At 45.7% G+C, this 16565-nt stretch overlaps 2 protein-coding genes across 3 annotated transcripts in view; both read right to left on the reverse strand.

The window, feature by feature from the left end:
• ANO4 (anoctamin 4) overlaps positions 1–11777 on the reverse strand; it is a 250595-nt gene extending 238818 nt beyond the window's left edge. For both annotated transcript variants that reach the window (XM_063447227.1, XM_063447226.1), the window contains exon 1: positions 11356–11777. In XM_063447227.1, coding sequence (XP_063303297.1) covers positions 11356–11581 — 226 coding nt within the window. In that variant the 5' untranslated portion in view covers positions 11582–11777. The remainder of the gene's footprint in view (positions 1–11355) is intronic.
• A 1183-nt stretch (positions 11778–12960) lies between these two features.
• Positions 12961–16565, reverse strand: part of GAS2L3 (growth arrest specific 2 like 3) — a 231850-nt gene continuing 228245 nt past the window's right edge. Inside the window, exon 11 of the mRNA XM_063447229.1 lies at positions 12961–12977. The gene's annotated coding sequence lies outside the window, so the exon portion shown is untranslated. The remainder of the gene's footprint in view (positions 12978–16565) is intronic.

Here is a 16565-nt window from a genome sequence, read left to right on the forward strand (position 1 = left end):
CGGCCGCTAGGGAACTTCTTATAAACCCCCCAAGCAAGACGTCCCGAGCCGCCACATTTCCGCCGGGCATGCCTGACCCGTCTCCTGAGCTCCCGGCGCCGCTGCCCAAAAACGCTCCCACTGTGAACGAGATAAGGCGTCAGCAACAACATTCAACAAGCCCGGAACATGTTTTGCCCTAAACACAATATTCCAAGACATGCAAAGCAGCACCAAGTGCCTCAACAACCGTACCACGGGTAGAGAAGAGGCCGAGATGTTATTAACCGCCTGCACCACCGCCATATTATCGGAGTGAAAGATCACTTTCCTGTTCGCGAGCTCTTCGCCCCATAAGGATACCGCCACTACCACTGGAAAGAGCTCTAGGAAGGCCAGGTTCCTGATCAATGAGCTTTCCTTCCACGCCTCCGGCCACTCTTCCGCGCACCACCTCCCTGCCAGGTAAGCACCGAAACCTACGCTCCCGGAAGCATCCGTAAATAAACCGATTTCTTCCGACGAGGCTGCCTCGTCCCTAAAATACACACGACCATTGAACTCCTGCAGGAAACACAACCAAACATCCAGGTCCGCCTTCATCGCAGCGGAGACTCTGATATAATGACCTGGCAATCGCACACCACAAGTTGCTCGAGCCAACTGCCTGCAAAAAACCCTCCCCATAGGGATCACTCTACAAGCAAAGTTCAAGCTCCCTAGCAGTGACTGTAACTGCCTCAAGGTCACCTTCCTTGAACCCCGTATGTCCTCCACCCGTTGGCGTAGCGCTGTCAGCTTATCCATCGGTAACCTACATTCACCCTTTACCGAATCTATTTCCAGCCCTAGGAAGCTCAAGCATACCGTCGGGCCAACTGTCTTCTCCGCTGCCAACGGGATCCCAAAAACCTGTGCCACCCATTGTAGAACCCCCGGTATTTGCCCACAACGATCAGAACCTGCCGGTCCTACGCACAAGAAGTCGTCCAGATAGTGCACTACTGCACCCCCAGCCGACTCCTGACGCACCACCCATTCGAAGAAAGAGCTGAACTTTTCAAAGTACGCGCACGAAATAGAGCAACCCATGGGCAAACACAAATCCACGAAAAAACCCCCGTCAAAGAAACATCCCAATAAATGGTGACATGTCGGGTGAATAGGAAGCAACCTGAAAGCTGCCTCCACGTCCACCTTCGCCATCAACGCTCCCGGCCCCGCTCTCCGAACCAACTCGACCGCTTGGTCGAATGATGCGTATGAGACGGAGCTTAGGGCCGCGTCAATGTCGTCGTTGACAGAGGCCCCTTTTGGGTACGACAAATGGTGTATCAGGCGAAATTTGCCCGTCTCCTTCTTGGGAACCACCCCCAGCGGAGACACCCTCAAGTTCGGCACTGGTGGGACCGCATATGGACCCGCCATCCTCCCAAGCCTGACCTCCGTCAGCAATTTTTCCCGCACCACCCCTGGGTGATCCCGCACGGATCGTAAATTCAAACATAACGTCCCTGGCCCCTTCCCCTTGAACGGGATCATAAACCCTTCCGTGAACCCTTTCCTCAAAAATTCTGCGTCAGCGCGGTTAGCGTAGCACTTTAGCCATGGCAGCATCTCGCCTACCTTCACTGGAGTTGCCCCCAGTGGCAGCGGCAGGAGCCGCGGAGCCGCTGGGACCTCCCACACCAGCTGGTTTGCCTCTCTTGAAGCACCTATTAACTCCATGTGTACCGCCGCAACCGGAACACTCGTGTTTGAATCTACACGACGAGCCCCATTTACATTGGCCCTCGTTGAAGAGCCAGCAGAAACCCTTCTTTTGGCCGGCCGGCGCCGCTCCTCCAGGTGCTGCACCGGCCGCCCCGTGAAAGGGCGCAGCCTTCTGCGCCATCATGAGTCGCATCCACAAAGGCAAATCCATCTGATCCCATCTCATAGTCGGGTTCGCTGCCAAACGTTGGCGGAATTGCTCATCGTATTTCCACCATGCAATGCCACCGTATGTCCAGTAAGCGTCCCCTATCCCGTCTAAGTAACAAAAAAGTTGCGAACAGCGATCGGGAAACTTTTCCCCGATGACGCTGGCCAGTATGCAAAAGGCCCGCAGCCAGTTTGCAAATGTCTTGGGGATCTTCCGATACCTACGCTTCTTCTCTTCCTCTTCCTTCTTCGCGTCCTTTTTATCCTCATCCTTTAGATCGAGGAACTCCTCCAGAGGAAGGAGAGAAAAAACCTTTACGAACTCACCTTTCCAAATCCTGTCCTTTACCTCAGACTTCAGGTGACAGCCCAAGGGGCCCGCGAAAGATACGTGCACATTTTGCCGTGCCGCATCAGCAATCTCGCCTCCTCCGACCGAACCTAGATCTGTTTTTTCACCCGATTCAGGTGTACCCAGTCTGGACACACTACTCACCGCCCCTCTAGCCTGTCCCGTTGACCCGGAACCCGCTTCCGGAACCCAGACCCTCGAAAATTGCGGTGAAGCCCCCTCCCCACCAGCCCATGAGTCTAAAAACGATTTTAGGCAAGTTAACATGGAATCTGAGTGTGATGTAACAGGTAACTCACCGCCAGAGCCTCCGGCCGCGGAGGGCCGCGGGGTCGTTTTCCTTCCATCCGCCGCGTGCGGCTTCGGAGTGTCCAGTTGACGCCGACTCCCATCCGCCGGATCCCGCCGCGGGACCGCAGGTGTACCGCTCCGCGACCTGTAAGGAGAAGAACACCTGGGTAGTCTGTTCGAGTGTCCGTCTACCCGCCCGTCCTCCTTACGTTCCCTGCCGTCAACCCTACGCCTCTCTCGCCTAGCATCCAGGCCCTCTAGGCCGTAAGAATTATCGGGCCGTCCTTGGGGGCTCCCGTTGGAGGACCCAGACTCGCTGTGCCATTCCCTTCTCCTCCTGGCCCTGCGGACTGGTCTCCGCCCACCGTGCCCATCAGTAGACGGGCTCCTCTCCCTGTCGCACCTTGCCCTGTCTTGCCTGGCGCCTGCCCCGCGCCGCTTCTTGTATTCCGCAGGCCTAGGGTTGTCTCTGTAGTCCTGCCGTCGCCGGGAGCAACATTTGCGGCCCTCCCGTCCACTCCTAACCCCGCCGTCAGAATACGTGTCAGACCCTTGTGACAGTCCCTCACTGTCCGCTCTTCTATCCGTCAGGGAATCGCTGCGCTGACCCTGACAAGCGGAATCCCCTTCCGTTGCCGCCCTGGCCTGATCCTGCTGCCCCAGCTGGGTGACCCGTCCTGCCGTCCCCCCACTGCTTTGCCTGGACCTTGTCACGTCCGTACGTCTAACCTCCCCGACACTGGAGCCCCTTGTGGCCCTCTGGGGTGGTGTCAGCCCGTCATCCCCAGTCCCCTGTGCATTCCCTTGCTGCCCGGTACTGGAACCGGCAGCAGACTCACCGGGACGTGTCTGGGCTCCATCCACTCCTCCGACATCCTCTGCAGTCCCGGTCTCATTGGAGGCCGTCGCCAACTTCGCCGCCCTGCCGCCCGCCGTCCTGCGAGCAGCGCTCCTCGTGATAGGCCGCGACACCGTTCCAGGCCTAACAGCCGTCCTTGCCTTACCGGCGCCGCGTCGCGCAGACGGGGCCGATGGCGTTTGCGCTACCTCCGACCGGCCTGCATCCACAACCGGTGATCCGCTCGCCTCTTTAGACGGACTCCGTCTCCGACGCGCTGCAGGCATCACGCCCGGGCTCAGCCGCTGGGGCGTTCTTGCCCTCCGCACCGAGTGCCGCTCAACTGCCGCAGGGGGGTTACCGCTGGTCCCAGAAACCGCCAGTTGCTGCTGCAGCCATGCCATCCCCCTGTCTCTCACTGCTGCTCTCACACCGTCCAGGATCTCTTCAAGCGAAGCCATCTGAAAAACAAAAGAAAAGAAACCACACAACCTGCCAAGACAATTAACAGGTAAGTGCAGATTCTGATTAAAATGGCCACTTGCTAAAATGGCCGCTTAATATACTTGCACTTTTCCACACCCTTTATTACACTCCACCCTAACTCCCCGCCCCTAAATCTATAGCTCCACCTGCCTACTCCTTGGCTCTGTCAAGGCCCATTCCCCTGACTGCGCTGATCCATGGGCTTCATTACGCTCACACACACACATACATTACCCTCACACACACACAGCACTCACACACACACACAGCATTATCTGACACACACATTACCTTTACACACACACACACACACACACATCTCCCTCTCACACACACACATTACCCTGACAGGTGAGCACCACATTTATTATCCTACATCTGTGTTTTTATTGCTACAGTCTACACATTGGTCCGTTCTCTCTTTATGTTTCTGAGAACTACTCCAAGTCGAAGTGGAAGGGTGGTGCTACCATAATAAGCACACAAGCTTCAATACGGAGCCAGTGTTTCTATATACAGGCTCCTTGAAATGTGAGTGTATAGTTCACTACGATATTATTATTCCTGCATTGTCACTTTAAATACCATCTGCACTATATTGTATCTTTTGTATTTTCTTTGACATGTACTCCATACTGCACTATTGAACGAAATAACGTTTGGTAAGCTGTATATGTGTTTGAGCACTCCACTTATAGGTGTAGGTCTTTGTCACTTACACCGCACCATAATCTACAAAATTTGTTTAGTGGAATAGAGGATATTTCCATACAAGTGTATAGAGCTGCCTGTAAATCACTTTTATTCACTTTTTATTTAAGCACTTTGTTACACACATTCCTCCGTAAAAAGAGGCAACCCTGGATTAGTATTCACATTACCCTCACACACACATTACCCTCACACACACAGCTTCCTCTCACGCGCACATTACCCTTACTTACACACACACACACACACACACAGCTCCCTCACACACACACATTAACCTCACACACACATTACCCCCCCCACACACACACACCTCCCTCTCACACGCACACATTACCCTCACACATACACACGCACACACACAGCTCCCTCTCACACACACATTACCCTCACACACACACACACCCACACATCACCCTGACACAAATACACAGCACCCTCTCACACACACACACAGCACCCTCTCACACACACAGAATCCTTACACACACAGGACCCTCACACACACAGGACCCTCACACAGAGCATCCTCACGCACACAGCACCTTTTCACACACACACAGCACCCTCACACATACAGCACTCTCACACACAGCACTCTCACACACACAGCACCCTCATGCACACATCACCCTCACACACACAGCACCTTCACATACACTTCACCCCTCACACTCACAGCATTCATCACTCACACTGCACCCCTCTCACATGCACACTTTACCCCTCACACACACACACTGCACCCCTCACACACACACATACACTGCACCCCTCACATACACCCATATTGTACCCCTCACATACACACTACACCCCTCACACACACACTGCACCCTTCACACACACACACTGCACCCCTCACACATACACACAGAACCCCCTCCCAACACTTCCAAACATCAAATATATATATATATATATATATATATAGAGAGAGAGAGAGAGAGAGAGAGAGAGAAAGAGAGAGAGAGAGAAAGAGAGAGAGAGAGAAAGAGAGAGAGAGAGAGAGAGAGAGAGAGAGAGAGAAAGAGAGAGAGAAAGAGAGAGAGAAAGAGAGAGAGAAAGAGAGAGAGAGCAGAAAAAAATCAGCACTCCCAGGATTTTGAAATAAAGCTTATTTTTACTCCAAATATCGACGTTTCAGTTCCTACCAGGAACTTTCATCAGGATGACAAACTTGTTATCCTGATGAAAGTTCCTGATAGGAACTGAAACATCGATATTTGGAGTAAAAATAAGCTTTATTTCAAAATCCTGGGAGTGCTGATTTTTTTCTGTTCTGCATGTCTAGTGCAATCTAGCACCGGGTTCTACATTTTTGTAAGTAGGAGTGCAAGGCTCTTGGTCTTTTATATATATATATATATATATATATATATATATATATATATATATATATAATATCCAAATACTTGCAATCCAGTAAATAGTAAATATAAAGCCCGGTGCTTGTCAACAAAAATTATAACAGTCTTGTTATAGCACTCCAGGGACTTTGTAATAAAGTTGAAAAAACTTAGCTTTCATTCAGGCAACTGCCACAGTGGATCAACATTTCAGTTCTGTGTCAGAACTTTCGTCAGGATTGAAATTGCCACAGTGGATCAACGTTTCAGTTCTATATCAGAACTTTCGTCAGAGTAGAAACGTTGATCCACTGTGGCAGTTGTCCGAATGAAAGCTAAGTTTTTTCAACTTTATTACAAAGTCCCTGGAGTGCTATCTTTTTTACAAGACTGATATATATAAATATATATATATATATATATATATATATATATATATATACATACACACACACTACAGCACCCCTCACACACATACTGCACCCCTAAACACATTACATTCCAGACACACACTAGATCCCTTACCCAACTCTGGATCATCTACACACAAACACACTGCACCACGTACACACACACTACATTCCTGACATACACACTCTGGATCCCCTATACACACACTAGATTCCTTGTAAGCAAACACATACTACATTGCCAAAACACACACTCTCTACAACCCTTACAAACACTACATCAGCTATGCACACACACACACTATAGCCCGTATGCACACACTTGCTACATGCACTATACACACACTCTCTACAGCCCCTAGCCACATATGCATTATATTACGCCACAAACACAACACGACTAAAACCGACCTTATTACACAATTCAGCACCACAATCAGCTCACTCTACACATACGCAATCCCACATGCACAATACTCTTTCCTTGCCCTTTTATCTCCTGGTATCCCATTTATAGAGACACCAGAGACAAGTTGCAAGCCAACTCAGTGCAAGCATGTTATTACATTTGCTTGCACTCTGCAGAACAAATACAGGGCTTTTTTCTCATGCTAAAGCTATTCAGCAGAGTTCTGCGCATGGTCTGCCCTGGAAGAGCATTGAACCAACATTCTCACTGTGAGAGGGGGCTTGCTTGTCATTAGTGATGACAAAACACACCCTCTCTGGCCTACCCTCTTCTTAGTGGGCCGCTGTGATTAGAAAATGCCCAGGACAATTTTTTTTTCCCAGTCCAGCCCTGCTACCACCCGACAATTAGGAAATGCTCTACCTCTTCTATGGTCTAAGGTAATAAACACGGAGGGGAGAAACTTGAAAAGGTAAAAACATAAAATAATAATTAACAAATAAAAAGCTGCTCCCCCCTCAACACCCCTATTCCACCCCCACAAAATCACCCTGACCCACTACACACACGCAATGAATCCCTTGCACATACAAACACACATTACATCCCTTACAAAAAACACACAATGAATTCCTTACTCACGCACATGCTGACACACAATGCATCCCTTACACACACACACACACACAGAAACACACAATGCATCCCTTACACACACAAAGAAAAACACAGTGAATCCCTTACATACACACAAAAACACACAGTGAATCCCTTACATACAAACACACTGCATACACTATACACACTATAGGGGGTAGTATAGGCTGTAGTGAGTGTAGGTGGTAATAGGGGCTGTAATGGGTGCAGAGAAGATAGGGGCTACATAGGGAATACCCATTGTACAGCACTGCGGGATTTGTTGGCGCTATCTAAATAATAACAGTAATATAGGGGTGGGCGCACCCCTTTCTTTCTATAATGCCACTTGTGTCTCTCCCCCTCCCCCCCCCCAGTTGTGTGTGATAGGCAATCTTCAAAAAAGTGGAAGACTGGTTTGTAATCCCCCCCCCCCCTTCTTTTTGTTTCCCCCAATACTTTCCAACATGAATTCTAAATAACAAATAAAGGATTATGTGGGTTGTTTTTTGTTTGTTTTTTTCTATTACAATTTTGTTTGGGCGCCTCCAGAGTGTGGGTCTGACTATTTGTGCAAGAGTGAAAAATGTAACAAGTAAGGAAAAGACTGCTGCAGAACCTCTTGAAATGTCAGACAATGGAAAGGAAACAGCTACAGAAAGCATTACGTGATAACAATCTGGAGTCTTACCATCAGTGCCCTAAACATCTTGCCAACTATAGATGTCATAAGCCATCAATATAAACATGGAGCACTTCAACTAATCTTAATCATCTGATCATATTACAGCTGAACGCAGCTTAATGCACATTTAACAAGAAGAATGCTTAGTCAAGAGTCACGCAATAAGCTGTCTACCATTAGCCTATACAGGCACTTCTAAAACCAGCTACTTAGCAGACATTGAGTCCTTTAAAAATATTAACCAATTAAATCATATCAAAGTTAAGGAGGGTTAATTCAGATATTGCCAGTTTCCAAGTACATCTTATTTTACTAATGTATTTAATGTATTACCCAACTAAATGGTACTTATAATGAATCAGTTCCAACAAGTACTGCCAAAGGGGTAGCTGTAGCTCAACCACCAAACCACCATGTCACCAAAACTTACTGCTTCTTGAAGTGGTTATGGTGCTATAAGTCGATAGGTGCCACCCCCCAATTTTCTGTGACACGATTTTGTAGAAGTTGAGCAAAACTACAGAATCTACCAGGCACCCATAGCCCACTCCCTCTGTAGGCACACTGATCTTGGGAAATTACACTTTATCAAGTGCTTATTTGGCTAATCATAGATGGCAATGATAGGGTTACAGCATTGAGGTCAGGTTTCATGGAGGCTATGGCACCCATAGGCTAATAGCACAAAACCATTACAATGGGCGGTGGTGGTTATGGTGCTTATACAGGGTTGTGGAGTCGGAGTCGGAGGACCTGTTTAGAGCTTGGTCTAGGAAAGCAATCAGTGTCAAAGCAGGAATCCCTATGTTAACATAGTATCTGACTATAATTTTCTATGGTAAGAAGGCCCAGGAAGGTCAACTATTAAAAATACTTAAAGGGACACTATAGTCACCAAAACAATTTTAACTTAATGATGCAGTGTTTGTGTATAGATTATGCCCCTGCAGTCTCACTGTTCAATTCACTGCCATTTAGGAATTTTAGGAATTAAATCACTTTTGTTTCTGTTTATGCAGCCCTAGCCTCACCTTCCTGGCTGTGACTGACACAACCTGCATTAAAAAAGATGGTTTCATTTTCAATGAGATGTTAACTTGTTTTTGAAACTTGCATCTCCTGCTCTGTAAATTGAACTTTAATTACACGCTGGGTGGCTCCTGCAGGGCGTAGAATGCTTTTAACAGTGTAGGAGCTAAGTAATTCTAAATTAAACAGAATTTGCAATGAAGGAAGTGTAAAAATTAGATGACTCTTTACAGGAAGTGTTTAGAAAGGCTTTGTAAGTCACATGTAGGGAGGTGTGACTAGGGTGCATAAACAAAGTGATTTAACTCCTAAATGGCAGAGAATTGAGCACTGAGACTACAGGGGCATGATCTATACACCAAAACTGCTTCATTAATTTTAAGTTGTTTTGGTGACTTTAGTGTCCCTTTAATAACCTTCCAACTATACACCAAGACAATTTGGCTAGCAATGAAGACATGGAACTGTGCATGTTAGATGATTTAATGGTATTGGGTTACATATAGAGTGGTTCAAGTCAAGCTCTATGCAATTGTGCAATGATGACGCTTCAAGATCTATCAATTGCTTATGGGTATGCAATAAGATCACAGCTCTCTACCCTGTAATGTAGGTCATAGCAGTTCATTTGTCCATTTGAATGCAGTTCCCTACTGTTTGAACCCAATATTTATTTACACATTTTTTTGGTGGTTTGACAACCTACAGAGCAAACCTCCAGCTTCCAGTATAAAAAAGGGGACAGCATTCAAAGAGTCATAATAAGTAATAAGATGTACTAATATTTACGGTCTTAGAATGCCCCTTTAAAATGTGGGTGCACTAATCACAATACAGTAATTTAAAATAAATGTCAGTTCAGCGACTGCTCGATAGTTCAATGGGCCTAGAAAACTTCTCGCATTTGAAGCAAAAAAAACAAAAAAGCTTTAGTATTCAATATTTTTAAAAACATAGGTGTTTTTTTGTTGTTGTTTCTTCTTTTTTTTAGGACAGAGCCCAAAGATCTGTGTAGTGTTTTGGTTATTCTTCTAGGACTGAAAAAGATAGAAGTTTCTCACAATTAACTTAATTGTACAAAACCTAAAAACCAGACTGCAAAATTGGCAGGAAATGGCTTATTTAGAAGAATCTTCATGTCTTTTACAGCTACAGCTTAGCTATTTTAGCATTTTTGTATTTTGCAAATTAGTTTCTGTTCACCAAATTTTAGTGTTGGATTAGGGAATAAACCATTTAATTATTTATGTTAACGAAATGACACTGGATCTTTTTACTGTTTGTTAAACAATATCATGGTATTTAACTTAATAATCATCTGTAGAAATAATTTGATGTAGACATGTAAAAGCACAGTTAGCATAGCTTGAGCTACCAGCAGGATAGGGCTATAAAAATATCGAGTATGGTATTTACTTAAACCTGAGATCATATATGTAACCATCTTGAACCCCTTCAAAGTCAGTGTATGCAATGCAGATAGAAACATAGAATGTGACGGCAGATAAGAACCATTCGGCCCATCTAGTCTGCCCAATTTTCTAAATACTAAATACTGATGATAGCAACATCATCAGGCAACCAAATTATTAAAAACACCATTACTAGAAAATAATGCAATCCGAGTGGTATATCACTCTCTATTCTATCACTAGATAGGTCAAACATTCCAACATACCACAATTAACCCAAATATGCTGTATTTTCTCACTAGCTCTAAGTGTAAACGTAGCCAGGGTTCAATGGACTGCCATTATTTTATATATTTATTTTAATGAGTAGATCTGTATTTCCTGGGGGACAGGTGCATTATTATTTTACAGCATAAGAGGACCACATTTATCATTCTGGGGCAAAGTGCTAAACTGGGAGCAGTCACCATGGAAACCAATAGAACGTTCCCGCAGATTGCTTTTCGCTCTCACTTTGCTCCAGAATTCTTTTCAAATTCGATCTCTGGGACTCATCCTGGTACCCCAGAGTGATGCCTGGCTGAGCAGCAGAGGGAGTGTAGTTTAGAAGTATTACGATTAGCCATCGTTAAAACTCAATATATATACAATATCCATGTCATGGCTGGAGATAAGCAGAGTTTATTCAGCAGCCTGTCATGAACACAGTATCCTTTTTCCAACCGCATACAATTAGCCTTGACCTAAAAACCTGCTGCCCAGGTCTCTAAGAACACGGGAGCTGTCAGACAGGAGGAGTACATGGGGAGGGGGGGACGACAAGTGAGGAATGTCCAGGTATTTACCGTATCCAGTGAGGGAAGACCCCCTGCCCCTGCTGCAGGTTCTAGCCGGGCTGGCTGGCACTGACACCGCCGCTTCTGGGCGAGGGGAGATCGGATAACCATGGCCACCATCAGCCGATGCCTCCTTGTTATCGATAGACTTGTAGCGCCTGAGCTCCAGCGTTCCACCAGCCAACTCCCGCATGGGGCTGGATCTGCCCAGCTTCCTCTTGTGCGTGCAGTGCATGGTGCTACATTGTAGCCAGTTCTAAAAGAACTCTCCCACCTAGGCACCACGACCTCTCCTCCCTTTAATTTAACTGAACGATCCCCCTAAGGACCCACTTTTAAAATGTCTCAGCTTTCATCCAGAAGTCACCACTGCGTGTTCCCCCCCAAGCCTGCCTTTCTTTGGACTCAGATCTCCTGCTGTAGTTTAGCACCAGGTCCTAAAAACTCTGCCCCACTCAGACCCAAAGCCTTGATGCTGTGCCCACAGGCAGTGAAGCACCCAGTGAGCAGGCGATCTCCGTGCTGGGTGGGCAGGGTATGAAGGCGTGGTGTGCCATTCACGTGGCTAAGGTATCTTCATCTGCTGACACTGTGTCGTTGCAGCCTACAGGAATGGTTTATAATTGTATCACATATAGACTCATTTAAAAAAAAAAAAAAAAACTTTTTAAAGAGTGCTCTGTTTACGAACATTGTTGGTGTTTATTCACTAAACTGCAAATTGTCGTGAATTAAAAAGTAGATTTATACATTTGGGCTGAAAATAAAAATAAAATCCAACTTAGCTATTGTCACAATTCGCCCGATCTAGTCACTGAGTAAAAATCCAAATGGAAAAATTTAGGCTATTTTAATTTCTTTTCTTCGAAATCAGCATCATGTGCCTAAATTTAAGGGTTTAGCAGATTATGTACAAGGCCGCAGGTGAGGCACAGCCAGTAAAAGGTGGCTATATCATGAAGGGGCTAAATCCACAATATATGTATATATGTATACACACACAGAGGCATAACCTCACATGTAATAAACCACAGGGTAAATTCTGACCCGTCTTAGATTGTGTTTATACCAGTGGTTCCCAAACTTTTTAGGTTCAAGGCGCCCTTAATATTTCAATATTTTTCCAAGGCACCCCAAGTCAAAATTTCTAGGTTCATATCTGTAGAGTGCTGCGGTATTTACTGGCGCTATAGTGTTATGTACAGTTTTGGTGTTTGAAGAGGTGCTTGTATATAGTTTTAGTGTTTTAATATAGGGGTAAAGGGCCGGACTGGCCCACCGGGATACCGGGAAATTTCCCGGTGGGCCGTGGCACCTGGGTCCGGGCAGACAGCTGGTGTGGCCGCAATTAGGCTGCTGGCGGCCTGGAGGGAGACCTGTGCTGTTTCTGCTCTGCTCCCCCGCCCTCGCACGCTACTTAACCCCTTAAGGACCAAACTTCTGGAAAAAAAGGGAATCATGACGTGTCAGACACGTCATGTGTCCTTAAGGGGTTAATGAGCCCGGGGCCAGAATATGATGTAATATTCCGGCCCCAGTCTCATTAAGCTGCGCGCTGGGGAGCAGAGCAGAGACAGTACAGCTTCCTAATCACGCAGCCATGCCGCCTGCCTGCACAAACCCCACAGTCGCTCACAGGTAGCAATAATGTGTGAGCCAGTCTGTCAGTGTGAGTGTATGGGTCTGTCATGGTGTGTGTGTGTTTGTCTTGGTGTGTGTGTGTATGTGTGTGTGTCTGTCTGTCATGGTGTGTGTGTCAATCTGTGTCATGGTGTGTGTCTGCCTGTGTCATGTGTCTGTATGTCTGTTTCATAGTGTGTGTGTCAATCATGGTGTGTATGTGTGTCTGTCATGGTGTGTGTGTGCCTGTCATGGTATATGTGTGTGTGTCTTGGTGTGTGTGTGTGTGTGTGTGTGTATCATGGTATATGTGTGTGCCATGGTGTGTGTGTCTGTCTGTCTGTCATGGTGTATGTGTGTGTGTGTGTCTGTGTGTGTGTGTTTAGGTTACCAGACCCCATCCATTGTCAAGGGTATAGTGTTTTTACTCACTTTTTTTCCCCCATGCCGTGCTGGTCTCCCCTCGACTGGCCCTGCCTCTATGGCTGAGATCATCAAGAGATATTTATGACCCTCTGCAAGATGTTGTCTATATTCTAACAAATCTGTGCCTTATCTGCACTCATGTCGCTTTAACCCCTATATCACAACTCAACATGGAATTCTATGTGTCATCTTGCTCAGAAATGCTTCAGATTTGAGAAGGGGAGGATTTCCCAAAAGCTTGTCATTAAAAAAATTCTGTTGGTCCAATAAAAAGGTATTACAAGATACAAATTGTATCTGTTTTTTTACATATATATATATATATATATATATATGTGTGTGTGTGTGTGTGTGTGTGTGTGTTTGTGTGTTTATAGATTACTTAACCCCTTAACGCCGTTACGGCGTTCTATGCTGTCGCGGCTTTAAAGGGCTTAAAGCCGTTGCGGCGGCATAGAACGCCGTAACGGCTTAAGCCGCCAGGACCTCGGCGGTACTCACCTCCAACGCGATCCTCTTCTGGAAAGCTGCCTGAGAGCCCAGGCAGCCCTCCCCTGGCAAATGAGGCCCCCGGGGGCCATGTGATCGCTCTCAAAGAGCGATCACATGGCCCCCTATAGCTGGCTGTGGATCTGCCAGCAGGGGGGCTGTCTGAGATGTCAGACAGTCCCCCTGCTGGTGGGGAGTGTAAAAAAATAAAATTAAACATGTTAAAAAATAAATTTAAAGTATTTTTATATGTGTGTGTCTGTGTGCCTGTTAGTGAGTGTGTGCGTGTGCCTGTCAATGTGTGTTTTTTAGTATGTGCCAAATCAGCAAGTGTGCGTGTGCCTGTCATTGAGTGTCTATTTAGGTGACTGCCCCCCCCTTTCAATCATATGGGAAAGGTGTTTCTACTCTCCGCTTGGTGCAATGGGCCTCTTGACTCGATTTGCCCCCCAGGCTTAAGGCTGCCAGCCCTCCCCTGTAGCCAAGCCATAGAATCTGCGGAAAAGGTAGGAGCTTATTGGATAGCCGGTATTCTAGGTCTCTCTCTAATATACTGTCAATGTCTAGGTCTCTCATCTATGTGAGCATGATACGCGATGAGCTCTTCCAATGTATCTGGGAGGTCGCTAGCTGCTACTTCATCAAAGAGGGTATCGGATAAACCATTAAGGAACACATCCACAAATGCACAGTTGTTCCAACGTATCTCTGCCGCTAGAGAACAATATTCTAGGGCATAATCCATGAGGGAGCGGTTACCCTGTTTTAGTCTCAGGATTGGCAGCATTGATTTTCCTGTCCGGTGGATCAACAGCTCTCCTGAAGGCAGTTATAAACAGTGAGTAATCGTAAACCAAGGGACTACTGTTTTACCCATTGCAGATTTGCCCCGACAAGAGCCCTATAAGTCAGTAGGGTTATTATAAACCCTATCGTTGCCCTATCAGTGGGGTATGCTCTAGGGCTTAGCTCAAACAAACTGCTGACTTACATCCAAAAACCCTCTACATTTAGAAAGGTCCCCACTATAGCGCAAGGGATGGGTTGGGTTATTGTTGCTGCTATGGGTGGAGGACTGCGCACCAGAAGACACAAGACTTAGCGATTAAGATTCTCCCTAAGCCTGCAAATTAGCTGATCTGGTAATTGATCCATACGGTGATCAAGACAGTCAAACGTAGCGTCATGAGCTAGCACCTGGATATTTACACCTGCAGGGACCATTGGCCCTTTTGAAACCCTGATGATGCATTCAAGTCACCATTTTAAAAACAACTCTTACATTAGTATATAAAGTAGTGGTTAGGCCATTTTTGAATTTACTTGTTACTGTAGCTTTACAACTTATTTTTCTATGTGCTATGCAGGTGTCCTCAGACATTTTTCATTATTCAGTTCTACCATCAATAAAATGCATTAAAACAAATGATACTTGATGCTCCCTTCCCTGTATGATTCCTAATTACAATATTAAATTAGGAATATTCAGGACCAGCAGTTTTTGAAGCTATGGTTTTGTATTCTATTATTTGCCAGTTAGAGTGAATTTTCTGGCACAGTTCTGTCAACAGTAGGGAATTAATTCAAGCCATATTTAAAATGTTTGTTGACAATTTCTGGTATCTTTGAATCTGTTGTGCAATGGTCAATCCATATGTCATTTATCAGATGGCTTCATCCTAATGAAAAGTATAGAGTGTTTGCCAAAAAAGAAAACCAATTACTCATTTATCTGTCGTTTTTCATATTTACTAGTAATTGTTTGGAATAGCAAATGACTTGTTATAACAGAAAAGAACCTTGCATTTTGTAATGTGGATGAAAGAATCATTTTGCACACTCTAATATCATGATAATTAATTCTTACAAACTAAAGTGATAATTGTCAGGAATTTAGTGTAAACCCGTAATAAATATGCAGCAACTGGCGATGTCATAGTAAGCTTTTTAGCATGGATTGTTGTTTTTTTTCATACCCAGGCAGGCTATGTGTACTAATTTAAATAATAAATAGCCAATGGGGTTGATTTGTAAAATATCTGTATACAGAAAAGTATACCAATGTTCTAATGGTGGGATGGTCACCATGGAAACCAACTTACCTCACCCAGCACTCTCAGTCTATCAATGCCCTGAAACTGGATGAAACTGTTGGAAAAAGTTGGATGAAATTGACTTGACATTGATAAATAGGAAAACATGTCCCTCAACTGTCCCACTGTCCCAATTTTGTTTTCTGGTGTTTCCCATCTGGGTCAATGGGGAAATGCCACTGGAAAACACAACTTAAGTGCGACATCAAATGCGCTTGCGTTGAGCTGAGTGAGCTAGGACAATGCAGAAAAAAAACGTTGTCAGTGCTCTGTACTTTGCCTGGCTGAGTATGACTGCTTGGGAGACTGTCATAGAGTTTGGCATCTTCTGTGGGCAGCCTTGCATCCTTGCCTGTGTGACCCACCTATTTTGGGTCTTGCCAGTAATATCACTGGCATATGCCTTTAGCTCTGCCCCCTACCTGATTATCATCTCCCAATTTTGGGAGGCGTCGATTTCTGCCTTATGAATACAGTTAAGATTAGGGTTGACCCTGGGTGATAAGAATAATCCCCTTTTATATCAAAGTTTTATAAAACAATTTGACAATTTGACAATGAACCAAGGAATGAGACATGGATAATGTATTG

This window comes from Pelobates fuscus, chromosome 3, assembly GCF_036172605.1.
Source record: "Pelobates fuscus isolate aPelFus1 chromosome 3, aPelFus1.pri, whole genome shotgun sequence".
NCBI classification, from domain to species: Eukaryota; Metazoa; Chordata; class Amphibia; order Anura; family Pelobatidae; genus Pelobates; species Pelobates fuscus.